The sequence below is a fragment of the Delphinapterus leucas genome, chromosome 10, assembly GCF_059928025.1.
Source record: "Delphinapterus leucas isolate spDelLeu-1000000601 "Yukka" chromosome 10, BTC_Dleu_Yukka2, whole genome shotgun sequence".
In the NCBI taxonomy this organism is placed as follows: Eukaryota; Metazoa; Chordata; class Mammalia; order Artiodactyla; family Monodontidae; genus Delphinapterus; species Delphinapterus leucas.
This window is the reverse complement of record NC_143138.1, coordinates 56,350,404-56,369,980: the sequence shown is the minus strand read 5'-3', so window position 1 is coordinate 56,369,980 and position 19,577 is coordinate 56,350,404. Positions and strand designations below refer to the sequence as shown.

Below are 19,577 nucleotides of genomic sequence, written 5' to 3'. Positions count from 1 at the left end.
AGAAGAAAAAAATGAAAACATACATCCACAGGATTTCTACAATAACATTCATGATAGTTTTATTCGTAATAGCAGAAAACTGGAAACAGCCCAGGTGTCCATCAATAGGTAAATAACTGCAGAATATTCATTCAAACGAATCCTACACAGCAATAGAAAGGAACAAACTACTGATAACCACAACATGGATGAAATTTCACAAACATAATGCTGAGTGAAAGAAGTCTTCCATAAAAGAGCACATACTTATAAGGTCACTTATATAAAGTTCTAAAATAAGCAAAACTAATGTGTTGTATGGTGGAAAAAAATTACAACACATTGCCTCTGAAAGGGAAGACCATAAGGGAACTTTCTGGTGTGTTGATAATCTTCTATAACCTGTGCATGGGTTTGGCACATACATTTGTCAAATGTATGTGTCGATGTACAAATCAGTCAATGTACATTTGAGGTTTGTATATTTCATTTTATATAAAATTCACTTCAAAATAGAAATTACAAACACTGAACTCTAGATAATGATATACATACTAAAACATTAGTACTGTGGCCTGCGACTTACTCTGAAAGGCATCAGAAAAATAAAATGGATTGAGGGACGAATAGAGGAATGAATATATGGACAGATTTGTGATTTAAAAAAAAAAAAGTACAGGACTTCCCTGGTGGTCCCTGGTGGTTAAGACTCTGAGCTTCCACTGCAGGGGGCATGGGTTCAATCCCTGGACAGGGAAGTTCCATGTGCTGTGCAGTGCAGCCAAAAAAAAAAGGAAAAAGAAAAGAAAAGTAAAATATCAATGATAGAATCTAGGTGGTAGGTATACACATGTTCACTTTATAAAGTTCTTTCAACTTTTCTGTATGACTGAAATTTTTCATAACTGTTGAAAATAAAATTAAAAGCAGTATTCAAAAAATGGCAACAGAAATTTCAAAATTTAATTACACTACTATAATTTCTCCTTTTTAAAAAATTCATAGGGAGTCCCCTGGTGGTCCAGTGGTAAAGAATCCGCCTCCCAATGCAGAAGATGCAGGTTTGATCCCTGGTCGGGGAAGTAAGATCCTACACGCCACAGGGCAACTAAGCTCGCGTGCCACAACTACTGAGCTCGTGTGCCTCAAGGAGACAGCCCATGTGCCGCAAACTACAGAGCCCACGTGCTCTGGAGCCCATGTGCCACAACTAGAGAGAGAAAAAACCCACACGCCACAACTAGAGAGAAGTCTGCGTGCCACAACTAAGACCCGAAGCAGCCAAATATTAAAATAAATAAATACATTTTAAAAATTGACAGAGGTTGACTTGCTTTTAAAAAAAAATCATAAATGATTTTCAAAACCAGACTTTTTCATATAGTTAAAAAAAATAATAGCATATGAGAATGGTCATTTAAATCCCTATGATTTGCTCTATTCAATTTAAAAAAATTCTGTTGTTACTTTTTATTGTTTTTACTGAAGTATAGTTGACTTACAATGTTATGTTCATTTCAGGCATAAAACATAGTAATTCGATATTTTTATAGATTATACACCAAAGTTATTACAGTATTACTGACTATATTCCCTGTGCTGTACATTACATCCCTGTAACTTATTTATTTTATAGCTGGAAGTTTGTACCTCTCAATCCCCTTCACCTATATCGCCATCCTCCCCACCCTCCTCAGCTCCAGCAACCACTAGTTTATTCTCATTTTGTTTTAACAGCATATAAACTTAAATGAGGCAATACATGGCAAAAAATTATAGTGGGGTAGACTGATGTTTTTGTCTATCTATGATAATCCCACTATCAATAACTAGCCACTGGTCTTTGGGCAAATAATTTAAAGTTTCATGCCTGATAGCTCATCTATACAATAAGAGGGTAATACTAGATCCTAGATTCATCCTAAACTGCTAAAACACTAAAACTATGATCCAATAAAACTAGTTCACAGCTTCTCAGATAAGGATGAATGCTCATACATACCTGTTTTGCGAAATATATTTTTCTCTATTACATGGTGGTATACACTAATTATTTTCAAATATCTGAGTTTTGTAAGTCTGTTTGAGGTAAAATGTCAACTACCTGCATTCCTTTGGAAATGAATGAATAATCATTTTGATTAGCTGAATTTTATGTACTGCATTAAACAATTTAAGAGTTAACTATTTAACAGAAATTTTTCTGAGACAGGTATACTGCACTTTTCTGCCTTCTTAAATAAGGACAGTGAGTAACCCTTTTTAATGACATCCCCACCACAATCATTACACTGTGTGCCAAACTCTATTGGTTTACAGAGGATGTTCTACCCAGTAGTAAGGGGGTCACGGGCAGCTACACTTTATAAACTCTTGGGCTTGCTTTTCACCACCTCTTCTACCTTGGTATCAACTCTGATTTCCTGCTGCCCAACCACAGTAAGCATTCTACCCACTTTGGGGATACCCCCTGTTCCTAATTTGCTAACAACAACCAACAACCAACTTGTCAGAAATTTGTATAAAAGTAAAAAACAGTCTCTGAGTGAAGGTGTCTCCTTGTTATGAGAATTAAATGAGATCATATACATAAAATGCTTAACAATGCCTGACACACAGTAAACTTAATAAACACAATTAACTTCCTGAATATCACCCATGTTCATTCTTCACCTTAATTAAACTTAAATCTCTCCTGAATTTGATCATAAAGCTGGTTATCTAATTAATTCTAATTAATATTCCTTCAAGATCACTGGATCTGTCCAGTACCATTTAAATTGGTGCCTCCCAATATTTTACCCCTACCTCAAGGCACTAATAGAAAATGATTTATCTGTAGAGGACTTAGGGGATGCTGCTCAAAGCCCAGGGACGTGGACTATGCCCAGAGCCTGGCCGGCCTCCCTGAAAAGAATGAGACTCTCAGCTCACAGGTAACCTTTTCATGGAGTTTGGAAAGCTAGACAATACTTTAGAATGTTTAATCTACATGATTTAGTTCAGAAATTGCCCATGTTCCTGCTCCAGGTTCACAGAATCAGAAATGTTATTGCTCTACACAGAGACTGTTGAGAACAGCCAGGTTAATGATAATAATAATCACTAAAGCCAAAGAAAATAAATGTTCATCTCAGACACTGCTATCATTAAGATTTTTTTTAATGAATTTCTTTCTTTCTTTCTTTTTTGGAAGGAGTCAAAAGAATGTTACATGAGCCCCACTCTCCAAATAACTTTTTAAAATCAAAGATAAACTAAATTCTCTAGTAGTAAGATATTCTGCATTAGAACAAACTTTAAAAGAAATCCCATTTTCTTCACATCTCCCTTCTAGAATATGTAACTCAACATGTCTTTCAAAATGACTTACTCCATAATCTTTTACTATAAAATCAGTCTTTTTTCCCGAAGTTTTCTCTTCAGTGCCATTAGTTTTTTAAATGAGTAATAATGGAATCTTACATGACTGGTATATATATACATGTATTGCTTTCATTTTAAACTTTTTCCAAGAAACCATCAAGAAACCTGGATTTACCATAGACATTGTATCAATGTTCAGACATCACTGTTTCAATGTAAAGTCAAATGCTAATAATACTGATTGACTGACATCCTGAAATGACTTGCTATTTCTTTTACATAACATTAATAACAGACCTGAGGAGCTGTGGGTTCACTTCCATTAACACTGTCGGGAGATTTCATGGCTTGGATAGATGCATTCTAAGAAAAAGAAAGAAACATTGTAAAGAAAGGATCAGAAAACTAAAATTTTAAAACTGTTAAGAACAAAGAAAGGCCAAGTACCAAAACCTATTAGATACATTTATCTGTTAAACAAAATTAGTAATTGTTCACTTATTAGAATTTTTCATGCAAGGCAAAACTAGTATGGTAAGTATTTTAGAAAATTCATTTTGCTATAATATCTGTAACCAAATAGCAAAGATTAGTATGCAGCCAAATTTATTTCAAGCTAATCACATACCTCTCCCCATTACAATCTCCCCAGCTTTTTCCCTCAATATGAAATTAACATCAGGGATTCAATTAGCAAAACTCATTCAAGTAGAAAACTATCCAGAAAAAGTAACATCAATTGTTCCTTACAGTAAAATAATATTTAAAGCTATTTGGGCTAAGCTCTGAAAAATATCTTAGCAACAAGAAATGGAAATGCCTCATTCATTTGCAGCCAGCAGTCTAAATGAAATTGTTATGACAATTTTCAGAAAAACTTATAATTAAAAATAATTTCTTCCACATATGAAAGCTTTTTGTTTTCTTTTGTTGGTATGACAAATGCTCCAAGTTACACAACATTCTACTGACTATATCATACCAGCATGAGTTCCATAATGGATGATATTCTTCGAGATTCAAAATTCTACATTGCATTCATAATATACTAAGTGTCTAACTAAAGTTAAAGCTATAGAAGCAGCTCATGATAAAATAACTTCCATGTTTTAAACAAAAGCATTCAACGAAATACTAGCCACTATGTTTCAGTAACTTGAAAGTACATTTCCCCTGCAACTCTAGGGCTAACCAAGAAAGAGTCAAATATATGACTCTTCTTATTCTTAAATACAAGTGGAGAAGGCACTCAGCTTTGCAAAAGTGTTCTCAAATTTTTGAACTCTTATTAGGTATTTGATACTAAGAAATAATTTTAGGTGTGATAAATGTATTGTGGTTATATATTTTTAGTCTTTATCTTTTAGAAATATATACCAAAATACTTAGATAAGATATCTGAAATTTGCTTCAAATAATCCCACAGGAATGGGCAGAGGGTATCTGCATGTGTGGGGAGGGTGGGAGTGGTGTGGTTAGGGAGGTATGGTAATAAGATGGCCATGACTTATTAATTGTTGACACTGGATAATGGATACTGGGGAAGGGGGAAGAAATCTTATGTGACTCATTACTATTTTCACTCTTGCAATACATTTGAATTTTTTCCTCATAAAAGTTTAAATACCTTCTCCCTCTGACATAAAAAGTTATCAAATTTTATCAGTCCAAGACACTTCCTTAAAGTTAAATAGGGGAGAATGGTTGGGGAAACATAGGAATTAACTTTTATCTTCCTGCTCTCTGCCATTTCAAAGAATTAGAAGTCGTATACATGGCATATTATTTGTGTAGCATCATAATTAATGCTTTCCAGCCCTAAAAATATCCTACACTACACACTATAAAATAAAAAAACATACTTCAGAGAAATCAGCAAGTCTCTCTGCCATGCAGTATACCAAAAAGTAAGTTACTGTTAAATTATGGAGAAAGCAAATGAAAGGGCTCCATAAAATATTTAGGTTAGGAAGAAGAGTGGCAAGAGAGTCCATATTCTATTTTAAGTAAATTACTTGACACATGATTGTGGTCCATACAAAAAAAGCTATTCTACAATTGTCTGAAATATCACCCTACCAAACAAACAGCATAACATTTTAAAACTTTTCATCTCTGCATCTATATTTCAATTTACTTGTTATACTATATACCTAAATAAATGCAAGACAGCTAAGGAAAGTATTGGCCTCTGTTACCATGTAAATCTAAGTTAAGAATCTCTAGAAACAAAATTATAGATTTTATCACTACCTGTAATGCCTTCTCCATTTCTGCCCAGCAAATTCTTATTTTTCAACTTTCAAATGCCCCTTATTTTGTGAAGCTTCATATGGCTGGCCTGAGGGGCTAACACAGTTCCTATGCCTGTATTTTCTTCTATGAAGACTTAATTCCTTTGCATTGTTAAGTGTATTCTGACATCTTTGTCTCCATACTAAACTATAAACGCTCAGAGGGCAGGAACCCTACATTTTGCCTGACTGTAGTAGAGGCTCAGTAATTGCTTGTTAAATCTTTATACAGTTACTTCCTTCAGTGTAAGGAGACTTCTGAAGGCCTCCCCCAAGAAAGAAGCCTAAAGAACTAGCTCAACACATGTCACTACTCAGTCACCAACACTTTCTCCTGGAGGCAATTCTTAGATAACAGGAAAACATTTCTAAAGTGCATTTAACTTAAAAGTACACACAGGTTCCCTGCCAGATTTGTCTTCAATTATGGTGTTTTGTGTATGTGTGTTTTGTTTGTTTGTTTTTAATTTTCGGCCGCACTGCGTGGCTCACGTGATCTTAGTTCCCCGACCAGGGACCGAACCCCGTGCCCACAGCAGTGAAAGTGCTGAGTCCTAACCACTGGACCGCCAGGGAATTCCCTTCAATTACGTTTCGTTCAGTCTTTCAACAACTACTTTTGACTACTGAGCACTAAGGATACAGCAACTTTTAGAATTTGGGGTAAAGAGAGGCATTTTTCCAAAAACTGAATTAAGGAAAAGTCAGCAATTGGTGAAATAAAATAATGAATTAGACGCTCACTAAATTTTTATTCTACTATAGGTTATGCTATGGTTTTATGTGAGGAGAAATAAGTTTTTATCTGAACAAAGCAAAATTTAAATAAGATTAATGTAGACTTTCAGCCTACTTAAATTATTTTAAATAGTTCTAAAGCCTCCATTCTAAAATTATTAGCATTTGTCACAGTAGGATAGGCACTCAATACAAATCATTTTATGTTCTAACGGAAGTGGGCCTGAGAGAAGCTCTTTTTTGTTGTGGTTTTTTAAGGCTCTATTACTACTACATGAAGTGTAATATCCTTTTATGTTTTTAAAATAAGTTGGTAAGTTATCTCTAACTGGGACTCCTGTCTCCCTCTCAAACCAGTATTGAAAACAGTGAGGTGTTAGAGACCACTATACCTGAGAGCCAAGCTAAGGCATTATGAGAACTCTGAGCTGCTTCCTTTTCTAAACCCAAGTTTAGAATGTAATATAAGACTGATACTGGCCATATGCAGACCAAGTCTTTACTGGCTGCATGGATAAATACAGAAGTATTCTAACTTCATTACTGCCACTTAATAAATTAAACCAATTCTCATTGTTTAAAAAAACCCCAATCCCATTTCAGTCGGTGTCCATTCTAACAACAAAAGCATCCTTACTAGGCAATCAAACATCTCTAAGTTTTAATTTGCTAAATTAAGAACTCAGATACTTTATGAAGAAAGTCTACTTTCCCCAAGTGAAATTATCAATATATACAAGATTCAAAATTGTATGAATTCAGTCAGTTGAAAAATAAACAGGTAACTATTTCCTTTCAAATGTTTAATACACAGAAAACTGGTACTCTCCCAAAATAAGATGCAATTACTTGTTACAGTAGACTCCACCTGCCTACTCAATGTTGTTTAATTATGGATTTACATAAAATGCATTTTTCTTTCCTAAAAATGTGAGTCAAGTCTCAAAATATTCTTGGCCTCCTACCAACAGAGATTCCTAGCAATGCATACCTCTTTTAGGTAATGAGCAAACATTCCCTAGGGAGAAAACTTAAGAGTTTAGACCAAGTGAAAGTATTCTTCACTACATTAACGAAAACAGTGTTATTTTGTTGCTGTTAAAAAGCTAGCAAAAAACACACCAGCCATCAGAATTCAGCAATCTACTCTCTGATTTTTTAGAGGGAGGTTAGCAACAGGGCACTGAAGATGCTTTGAGAGATGGTAAGTGACAAGCAACGTGAGATGTGCTTCTAGAATTACCAAATTACTTTGCTTCCCCACAAAGGGAATGCAGAAAGCGGTGGAAGGACTCACCACACCGTCAGTCTGGGTTTTAGGCTGCTTGGAGGAATCCAAAGCAAAGATAGTATACTCAGAGAGAAAAGCAGGCTCTGCTATCATCCCGGCTAGGAGCTGTCTCATTCAGTGTAATGAGCAGAGGTATAAAAATAAAACAAAGGATGAAAGACAAATCATAAGGGAATGTTGCAAAGTGTTCTCACCGCACAGCACACACAACACTATAATGGCCTTGTGCTACCACCACTGCTGCCACCCATCACTCCACCCATAGAAATAGTAAGTTGCTGGGAAAGGTCAGGAAGGGAGATGAGGTGAGCTGTTTTGGATCTCAAAACTCAACTTTAAACAACTTGCTTATTGGCATACAAATGATATATGCAACAGGCACCACAGCACACAGCACATCTGGCAATTCAGTATGAGAGCCTATACCAGTAAGAACAATACATGGTAAAGAACACAAAGCCTTAGTATAACAAATATCGAGCCACTCATTTTTATATATTCAAAAAGACAGCATGGAAATTTATGAGGAGTATAAACACATAAAACTTTAAATAATCATTTATTTCTACTTATATACAAATACAGTTTTCTCCAATACACACAGAAGAAACTTTTGAAACAAATTTATAATAAGTTTTAAGGATAAATTCTATTATACTAGGTCTTTTGATATATATTCTCTTCTGAGCTTCAATTTTCTTTCAGAAACTGTATACTATACACCAAAATACTAGCTATCATGAATTAGATGTATAAGAAATTATAATTAAAATGAACTTTTTCATGGTGGGGGTTACACAAACATACATATGTAATAAAACTGCATAAAACTACACACACACACACACACACACACACACACATATAAAACAGGTGAAATTTGAGTAAGCTCTGTGGATGTCACAGAGGTTACCAATGTCAATTTCCTTGTTTTGATAGGGTACTATAGTTATATAAGATGTTACATTTGGGAGAAACTGGATAAAGGGTACACAGAGCCTCCCTAAAAAGAAATTTTTTAACCTCCCATGAATCTGATTATTTCAAAATAAAAACTTTAAAAAACAAAAGTTTCGAAACATTAATTTAGCAGTTAATGTATGTTATTATATAATATATAATGAAGAATTATGTCATAAAATAAATGTCTGCAAAAGTTTAAAAACTTACACTTTTCATCTCAGTGCTCTAGAGTTATGGATGACTAGAGCCTTCACTAACTCTTCATCTGGTCCTACATTAGAGGCCACCTTACAGATGAGACAAATTTTTTTTAAAGTCTTTTTTGATTATGTTAATAACTGGTACTCTTTGGGTAGGATTCAAGAATTGATCTTACACTAAACCCTAAAATTTAGTGTCAGTAGTATACTAAAATACACTAGATGCCTGTTTGGCTCTAGGGTATCATATAGTTTCCACTCCTGCTGAAAATCTTACTCTCCCAGAAACTCAGAAAGGTCATCTTTTGAGTGGATGTTATCTTAAGTTAAATGCTATATAAATTCACTCTTCTTAGGCTTCCAAAGTTAATTTTTGAAATGAAGTCACTCTTCATATCACATAAGGAAATAATTTAAAATTTCACAGTTAAGAGTAGATTTGGGGCTTCCCTCATTGCACCGTGGATAAGAATTCGCCTGTCAATGCAGGGGACACGGGTTCGAGCCCTGGTCCGGGAAGATCCCACATGCCACGGAGCAACTAAGCCTGTGTGCCACAATTACTGAGCCTGCGCTCTAGAGCTTGCGAGTCACAACTACTGAGCCCAAGTGCCACACTACTGAAGCCCGCATGCCTAGAGCCCGTGCTCCACAACAAGAGAAGCCACCACAATGAGGAGCCCGCACACTGCAACGAAGAGTAGCCCCCACTCACCGCAACTAGAGAAAGCCTGCGCGCAGCAACGAAGACCCAACACAGCCAAAAATAAAAATAAATAAAATAAATAAATTTATTTTTTAAAAAAAAGTAGATTTGGAATTTTAAGAGAAGAACACAAAAGCTGTATAGAAACCAGTATAGAAACACATGCTGACCAAACATTTCAAAAGGAGGTGCTACCAAACAACAATTTACATCCCATGCCATAGCCCAAGTGAAAAAGCAAAGTATGTCGAAGTTAGTTTCCGTTGACAGCTATTTCAAAGCCTAAGGAGGCTTCCTCCCCACTTGTGGTCCTTGTCATTTGCTTCTTTTGCCTATCAAAGTCTCCCAAGATTCAGTTCTCAAATATCCTCAATAAGTCTGTCTCAACTCTTTCAAACTGTTGAAATTCTAATTCAAATCTGCTAAGAATTTAATTCGCCTCTTCTGTGTGGTCCCATCAGTTGAACTAACACTGACTAAAGTTTTATGTATCCCAACATTCATGACGACTGTCTAAAACTCCTATCAGATATGTGTTGAAAGCTTTCAATCTATCCTCCATGTCTCTTACTCTTAGATAATTATCTATCTCTATCTCTGTGTTTTTGGTGGGATTACTCAGTATTCTTTTCAAACTCCCTAATTTTCCCTTGAACTGGGACCAGTCTGAGTTTTATTCTGATTTACATTCTTATATCATTTTTTTTTATTTCCAGGATTTCTAATTGGTTCTTTTTCATATCTACCTAGTCTATTTTTTGGCCTGTTTTTTCCCCACAATTCTCTGTTCTTTTTAAGAAAACTATTACTTCATTTATCCTACTGAAAATACTTGTTTCAAAGTCTTATCCAGACTGCCCTTTTAATTATTCTAATTTCACCTGGAATAAATTGATATCCCAATTCCTATTTTTATTGGCTGTCTTCTTAGCATTTATTTTAGCATTTTCATTTACAGGCTTATTTTGAGGAAGGTATTTTCCTTCTCCTTCCTCCTGTGCTCATCCCTCCTTATCCAGTCAATCTGATTCCCTGGGCCCCAGTTTGGGTTTCCTGCCCTATCACAACACAGAGGTTATCACAGATTCAGTCACTAAGCTGATGCGAGGTTTGGTTCAGTTGTTGGTCACGAAGCCTCCCTAGAGACAGCAGCTTCTCACAATGGGCCACAGAGAGCTCTATGCATCAGCTGGGAAACGCTTTTTTCAGCCTCCTTTCACCAGTGCCATGAGCCCCACTTTAGCCTCTGGCTTGCAGCACTCAATCAAACTCTGGCAGCACAGAACCCTCCCAGTCCTTCTCAACCAGAGTTCAAAGAGAAAATTAAGTCCTAATGCCAGCGGAAAGGCATCTGCTACCTAGCATCCACTGTATGTAATGAATTAATATGTCTCCTATGTACTAATGTACCTCCTATTAGGAGAGGGACCCTAAAAAGTTTAGTATCTTTTAGTATCTCTGCCTTGAAGAGAAGAGGTCCTGTTTCTATCTTCACAGACACTGTTATATATAGCTATTAGTAGCAACACTTACTTTTTTGAGTCAAATTCACTTCCTTATTATTTGCAATAATGTATATCTTAAGAAGTACACAATATACTCAGCAGAAGATACAAGAAAAAAACTGCCTATAGTAGCAGCAGGTGAGAAAATATGCAGTACAGACTGTGGTTAGATCATTTTGATCAAATCGAAGGTCACGAATTAAGGCCCTATTTTGTCTATATGGATGTTTCCACTATATATAAAGTTAAAGACATACAAAGCCATTAAACAAAAAAGATAGCAAAAAAGGACTGATGAGCACTGAAAAGACCAAGGCTATATAAAGATGGCAAAAAACAGATATCAGGCCAGAAAACCAGGAAAGTAACAAAACAGATGCAAGTAATTTCTGCTAAGTCCCAGGACATCTGGGACTTGAGAAAAATAAGTCATCAAAGATCAGCATGCCACTCCAATCCTGAGAATGCTCACTACACTCATCAAGAAAGTGGAATCAAACACTGGTTCATATTTTGTTTGACAGAGTAAAATAAAAAGAGAGAAGATTCATATTATATTACTAATATCAGGAATAAAAGAGGAAAAATTACTACTGCATTTACAGAAATAAAAAGGATTATAAGGCAATGCTACAAACAACTGTATGCCAACAAACTGGACAACATGGATGACACAGACAAATTCCTAGACAGACACATATTACCAAAACTGATGCAGGGAGGAACAGAAAATATCAACAGAACGGTAAAAAATGAAGAGATTGATGAGGGTATTGAGGCTGTGCCTAGGATCCCCAGGAGAGAGTACCAGGTCAACTGGACAGATCAGCCATCTGTGCAGGATGAAAGAGCGCCACAGAGCCGCAGATCTCAGGGTCAGTGCACATCACCCTACTCTCCTTTGCCTTTAACGTCTACAATCATATAGATGATTTTTTACAGCCCTATAAGGAAGCCTGAGACACTGCAATCAAAGACAGACTTATTTAGATTTACATATAATATTTACTAATATGGGAAAATAGACATTAGGATTTTCAGCAATAGCTGAAAAAAGGTAAAACATTTAATTGATGGAAATATCAACTTAATGAAACCATTCTACTTCCCAAGCATTCTAGATTACATAGACTTTACTGTACCTACTGGAGAGATGGGACAAATATTTATAATTTGAATTAAAATTCCACATTTTGCTAAAAATAAACTTAAAACTAAAAGTGAGGATCCCATCACTGACAGAGTATCTTCCATCTTAGAGGTTTAACAAGATGAAAAACCTGGGGCTGGGGGTGGGAGGGGGGTGCGGCATGGTGACTAACAATTTTTTTCTATTTTTTGCAACAGGAAAAAGAAATTATATTTTCATTGACTTGTTTTGTAAATCTGGATTTTTACATTAGGTTAAGATGATACATCTGTATTTACCATTTACCTTAAGGTGGATTATGGTACAAGATGGATCTGTCTTAGACTTTATCCATCAAGCTTTTTAATTTTTTTTAACATCTTTACTGGAGTATAATTGCTTTACAATGGTGTGTCAGTTTCTGCTGTATAACTAGGTGAATCAGCTATACATATACATATATCCCCATATCTCCTCCCTCTTGCATCTCCCTCCCACCCTCCCTATCCTACCCCTCTTGGTGGTGGACACAAAGCACTGAGCTGATCTCCCTGTGCTATGCGGCTGCTTCCCACTAGCTATCTATTTTACATTTGGTAGTGTATATAAGTCCATGCCACTCTCTCACTTTGTCCCAGCTTACCCTTCCCCCTCCTCATGTCCTCAGGTTCATTCTCTATAACAAGATAATTTTATGTAATGTCCTTTATAAGTTAATCATGAAATTTCAAAGTCCTTTATTTATTGTAAAATAAGTTGAACTAAAGTTTACATTTCACTTTGTGGTCAAAAACGTCTTTTAGAGTTGTTAGAAAATGCTTAAAAAGCAAGGAGACGGGGCTTCCCTGGTGGCGCAGTGGTTGAGAATCTGCCTGCCAATGCAGGGGACACGGGTTCGAGCCCTGGTCTGGGAGGGTTCCATGTGCCGCGGAGCAACTGGGCCCGTGAGCCACAACTACTGAGCCTGCACGTCTGGAGCCTGTGCTCCGCTGTAAGAGAGGCCGCGATAGTGAGGCCCCCGCTTGCCGCAGCTGGGGAAAGCCCTCGCACAGAAACGAAGACCCAACACAGCCATAAATAAATTAATTAATTAATTTAAAAAAAAAAGGCAAGGAGACGAAGTGATGATACTGCTTTGGCTTTCAATCAGAAACCATTCTTAAACTATACCTATAAGCACAGGACCTTTAGTATTGAAATTTGGGAAGAAATAAAAACTAACCTTTAGCTTACTTAGCCTGCTGTAAAAGAATGCTCAAACCATCCCTTTCAGAAAGGATTATTTTGTAAAGATATATTCAATTTTAATGTTTTAAAGCATCCTAGATAAATCTTTTTTAAAAAGCAATAGTAGCAATCAACAAGTTGTTTTCAAGGTTTCAACTATATTATATGTAAACCAATATACCATAATATCAACCAATATAGTAAGTGTAGGAATGATGCCATTAACACTGACTGCAAAAAGTGTTTGCACTACTCAGTACTGCAGCTTTCATTCCAACTGGTTACACATATAAACTAAGTTCAACAACATTAAACTTGAAATCATAAAGTTAAAGAATTGCAATACTGCAAATAATGCATAAGAAAATAAGATCTCAAAGAAAGTATGCATATACTTTATACTCTTATGTACTTTGTCAGATCATTTAAATACATAAACCAAGGACATAGTATATATGCCATTAACTTTGAATGCAAAAACTATGAAGTTTTTAAGTTTATTTTGCTATCAACATCTATTAAATAAAGGTTTTTTAAAATTATGTTTTAAAATAACATCAAGGCAGTTTGGAAAAATCTTTCAAATTTTTTAATTTGCATACACCCTACCACCCAGCAATCCCACTCTTAGAAATCTATCCTAAAGAATAACAGCATTGAAGACCAAAAGACAACCCTCAGAATGGGAGAAAATATTTGCAAATGAAGCAACTGACAAAGGATTAATTTCCAAAATTTACAAGCAGCTCATGCAGCTCAATAACAAAAAAACAAACAACCCAATCCAAAAATGGGCAGAAGACCTAAATAGACATTTCTCCAAAGAAGATATACAGACTGCCAACAAACACATGAAAAAATGCTCAACATCATTAATCATTAGAGAAATGCAAATCAAAACTACAATGAGATATCATCTCACACCACTCAGAATGGCCATCATCAAAAAATCTAGAAACAATAAATGCTGGAGAGGGTGTGGAGAAAAGGGAACACTCTTGCACTGCTGGTGGGAATGTGAATTGGTTCAGCCACTATGGAGAACAGAATGGAGGTTCCTTAAAAAACTACAAATAGAACTACCATATGACCCAGCAATCCCACTACTGGGCATATACCCTGAGAAAACCATAATTCAAAGAGTCATGAACCAAAATATTCATTGCAGCTCTATTTACAATAGCCCAGAGATGGAAACAACCTAAGTGCCCATCATCGGATGAATGGATAAAGAAGATGTGGCACATATATACAATGGAATATTACTCAGCCATAAAAAGAAACGATATTGAGCTATTTGTAATGAGGTGGATAGACCTAGAGTCTGTCATACAGAGTGAAGTAAGTCAGAAAGAGAAAGACAAATACCGTATGCTAACACATATATATGGAATTTAAGAAAAAAAAAACTGTCATGAAGAACCTAGGGGTAAGACAGGAATAAAGACACAGACCTACTGGAGAATGGACTTGAGGATATGGGGAGGGGGAAGGGTGAGCTGTGACAGGGCGAGAGAGAGGCATGGACATATATACACTAACAAACGTAAAGTAGATAGCTAGTGGGAAGCAGCCGCATGGCACAGGGGTATCGGCTCGGTGCTTTGTGACCGCCTGGAGGGGTGGGATAGGGAGGGTGGGAGGGAGGGAGACGCAAGAGGGAAGAGATATGGGAACATATGTATATGTATAACTGATTCACTTTGTTATAAAGCAGAAACTAACACACCATTGTAAAGCAATTATACCCCAATAAAGATGTTAAAAAAAAAAAAAGAATAAAATTACAAAAAGTGACATTAGCAACCACTCTAGAAGAAGCACACAGCCTCTATAGAAATACAAGTAAATTCGCTCTTTTTCCTTAAAGGAGCATTCAAGTGCATTTTGTTCATTTTTACAGTAATGAAAGAGAGTGCCCTTCAGTCAATTTTCAGCACCTGGTACAAATTATTATATTTTCTCCCTTTAAATGTCAAGGGCAAAAAGTGGAGGGCTCCCCTGCCACCCAGAGCCAAGCGTCTGGGCCAGCAGTGGGAGCTGAAGGATCCCCTGTGCTCAGAACACAGGGGCGCCCCGCGAGGCCCCGGGTCCGCCCGCGAGGCCCTGGCCTGGCGCGCGCAGGACCTCGTGCCCAGAGGTTCCAACGCTCCACGAACCCGTCCCACACCCCGATGCCACCGGTCGCCTCAGCGCCGTAAGCTTCGCGTCTACAGACTTCGGGGCCGCCCAGAAGCCAAAGCCCGTCGAAGGTCCGACACCGCTGACCCGCGAGCATGGGCAGCTACCTGAGCATGTACCTGGGCACGGCCAAGGCCATGCAGCCAGCCCACGCCCAGAAGCGCCGGTCCCCATGGTTCCCATGGACCGGGCCCGCCCACGGCACTTGCCTCCCGATGCGCCGGGAGAGGCGCCCAATCCTGTGCTACCGCCGCCGCCGCCAGGATCACGAGCTCTGGTTCCGCAGCAGGCAGCCGCTCCCCGCCGCCCTGCGCAGCTGGAAGTACTACCCGGTCCGCGGGTCCTCGGTGCCCCAGGGCTGGAGGCGCCTTCCCAACGGGACGCCCCTCCGCACCTCCTCGGGGCTGGCGTTTTCCGGCCATGACAACGGTTTCACGATGAGGTCCCAGTGGAATGCCCGCCTCTCCTGCCACACGCAGAGCCTGGTGGACATCCGTACCGCCCCCGCTGAAAGCCTAAGCAGCTTGTCCATGTGTCCGTCCAGCCGGGAGTCCCTGGACCCCTGTGCCAAGGAGACCGCGCTGAGGGCCCTCAGCCGATGGGAGGAAGGACAAAGGCGGTTCGATGGGCCTCTCAGGTCTGAGAGCCCCGAGCCTAGGCTGTCGGCCTTCCGGCCCGTGATGAGGAATGGAGTGGTCCCTATCTTTGTGCCCAGGCCGGGGCCTCTGAGAAGAAGCATCTGCTCCGGGTGCAAGCGCCTCCGAGAAGAGGACACTGAGCCCCGGCCTGACCAGCAGCCCTGCCTGAGCCTTCCCTGTCTGCTGCCCACCCTGCTGTGAGGCCCCACCACCCGCCACCCGCCCAGGGCACAGTCACAGAGCCTCGCTGGAGAGACGGGGGCGGATCAGCACTCCCGGGCCTGGGCCTCCTGCAGCCTGACGTCCCCCTTGAGTCCTGAGAGCCAAGGCCACCTCCTCCTGACACTCAAACCCACATTTCTTTTACCCAGCTGACCCCTGCCCTACCCCTCCCTGCCTGAGTCACTGGCACGGACCACCAGGCCAGCTCCCTCCACTCCAGCCAGGAGCTGCCAAGCCCCAGAGCCACCTCTCCTACCTGCAGAGCCCGCCCCGAGGAAGCACCGCTGACATCCAGGCCTGCACTCCCTCCCGCCCACCCACCCTTGCTGCCTTTGCCCCTGAGAAGACCCTTCTCAGAGGACCCTTCTCAGGAAGGCGTGCTTCTCCCCTGTTGCCCACTTCATACGGTTTAAAGGTTGTTCTTATTTTAAATAATATTAAAATAGCTTCATTATCCTAAAAAAAACAAAAACAAAAAGTTTCTCAGAACACTACTTCCATTCAAATCACTGTTCAAGAATACATGTTTTTAATACTTAAAAAAAAAAAAGAATAGCATTGTAACTTACGCATTATGTAAAATACTCAGTCCAGTACTACTTTTAATATTGAAAAGATTATAAAATTTGACTCATAATATTGAGACTTTTCCCTAACTAATCTATAGAGTCAATGCAATCCCAATAAAAATCTCTACAGGTTTGTTTCTTTGTTGTCAGTGCTATATTTTATTTTGTTTTGAGTTTGTTTTGTAAGACTTGAAAATCTGATTCTAAAATTTATGTGGAATTATATGGAAAGGTACAAGAATTACTAAGACATTCAAGAAGAACAAGGTAGGAGTGCTATGGACAGCATATGTCCCCCAAAGTTCATATATTGAAGCCCTAACCCCCAAGGATATTTAGTGATGGTATTTGGAGGCAGAGCCTTTGAGAGGGAATTAGAGTTAGATGAGGTAATGAGGGCAGGGCCCTCATGATGGGATTACTGTCCTTATAAAAGAAAAAGATACAAGAGAGCTGCCTCCCCACTCTTCCATCTCTCCCTAAGTGCATGCAACAAAGAAAGGCCATGCTAGGACATCATGAGATGACAGCTGTGTGCAAATCAAGAAGAGGGCCCTCACCAGATACTGAATCTGTTGGCATCTTGATCCTGGACTGCCCAGCCTCCAGAACTCTTGAGAAATAAATGTCTGTTGCTTAAGCCACCCAGTCTATGGAATTCTGGTTTTAAAACTAAGACAGGGAAGACCTGCTCTAATAAGGGCAAGATTTAACATAAAACTATAGTTATGAAGACAGTGTGGGATCAGATCAAAGACAAAGCAAATGACAGAACAGAAACAAGAGCAGAAATCCACTCAATGGACACTTAGTTTCTGAAAAAAAGGTAGCACAGTACAGCAGTATGGAAAGAATGGAACAACTGGATAGCTATGTGGGGAGGGGGGCGGTGGTGAAACTTGATCCCTACCTCACACGATATTGAAAAAAATCTTTTCCAAATGGAGTATAGATCCAAATGTGAAAGGTAAAACAGGATAATAATGGGAAATACTCTGAAGGGCAAGAAAAGAATACTAAAAAATGAAAAACACTAGCCATAAAATAAAATATTTTTATAAATATTTTATTTATAAAATAAAATAAACTGGAATGCATTAAAACTAAGAACTTCTGTTCAAAAGACACCATTAAGAGAGTAAAAGGCAAGTCACAGAGTGGAAGCAGATATTTGCAAGGCATGTATGCAATAAAAAACTCCTATCCACACTATATAAAAAAGAACTCCTACAAATCAATAAGACAAAGATAAACCAATAGAAAAATGAGCAAGAGACTTAAGTAAGCACTTCGCAAAAGAAGTTATCAGTACACAGATGAAAAATGATCAATCTTAGTCATCAGCGAAACGCAAATTAAAACTACAATAAGAGAACATTACACACCCACCAGAATGGCTGAAATTAAAGACTAGCAAGGGTATAGAGCAACAAGAACTTTCATAAACTCCTGGTGGGAAGGTAAAATTCTACAACTATTCTGAAAAATAATGGGCATTACCTTCAATGGTAAAACTATGTATACCCTTTAACCCAGTGATTCTACTCCTAAGTACATAGCAAAAGAAATGCTGGTACATGTGTAGCAAAAGAAATATACAAGAATGTTCACAGTAGCATAATTCATAATAGCCAAAAATTAGACAACCCAAAGGTTTAACTATAAGGTTTACAACAGAAAGCATACTTAAGTGGTACTATAAAAATTTTTTAATTTAAAAAAAAGAAGGAAGCAAATATCAAGAAGTCAGGATGATGGTGCTCTTCTGTGGGGAAGGGAAGCAGCACTTTAGTGCTGGTAGTGTTCCTTTTCTTGACCTGGGTGGTGGTCACATAGGGATTCACTTCATAATAATTCACTGATTTATGCATTTATTTTTTATCCTTTTTTCTCTTACCCTCTTTTTACCCTGATTTGTGTACTTATGTTTTACTTGCATGACTCTTATAATCCTTCACAGAAAGAAAAAAAGTTGGAAAAAAATCTAATCTGAGTTATAGTGCCAGCTCCAAGTCACATGGAATTAGGAGTTACTTCACAGTTTCCAATCACTAGCTTGAAAATATAGGACTTCTCCCCACATAATGCTATGCTGAATAAATTGTTATCAAATCATTCTGAAAATTTCAAATATTAAAGGCAAAGTATATTATCCTCTCAAATTAAGATATTCAAAGAAAACGCACTTTACAAAAGCAACAGTACTATTTGAAAAAAAAATTGTACTAAAAAAACACCTAGGAATTAAGTAATTTCCCATTTTGTTATCAACAGTAGCATTACATTTTAAATTAATAAGCTTCTTGTAAAAGATTTATTGAAGAAGAAATTCCAAACTTACCTCTCTATTGGGTGTACCTTCATCAAGCTGCTCTGTAAATGAAGACGTCCTGCTCCTGGTTCTCGTTGGCGTTGAAGAATTGGAGGAAGCCTAGATTTAAAAATTATTGCACAAATTAGAAAGACTACATTGATGAGCGCACTATGTACTAAGTAGTCCTTCTCATAGTCCATGCCCAAAGAACCCAGTGAAAGGAAGGAAAAGAGCAAATACATGAAAAACAGAAAA

General features: G+C 38.1%; 1 protein-coding gene across 11 annotated transcripts in view; it reads right to left on the bottom strand.

Moving 5' to 3' along the window:
- GOLGA4 (golgin A4) overlaps positions 1–19,577 on the bottom strand; it is a 124,402-nt gene that overhangs the window by 85,217 nt on the left and 19,608 nt on the right. For 9 of the 11 annotated variants that reach the window (XR_016394679.1, XR_016394678.1, XR_016394682.1 and 6 more), the window contains 2 exons: positions 19,350–19,439; positions 3,643–3,708 (listed from right to left, as the gene is read on the bottom strand). Coding sequence is in view for 5 of the 11 variants with exons in the window: in XM_089919020.1 (XP_089775146.1) it covers positions 3,643–3,708; positions 19,350–19,439 (156 nt within the window). In the remaining 6 variants the exon portion in view is untranslated. Of the gene's footprint in view, positions 1–23; positions 116–3,642; positions 3,709–7,674; positions 7,774–19,349; positions 19,440–19,577 lie in introns of those variants that run through there. The other 2 variants (XM_089919025.1, XR_016394683.1) reach the window with 2 other exon arrangements.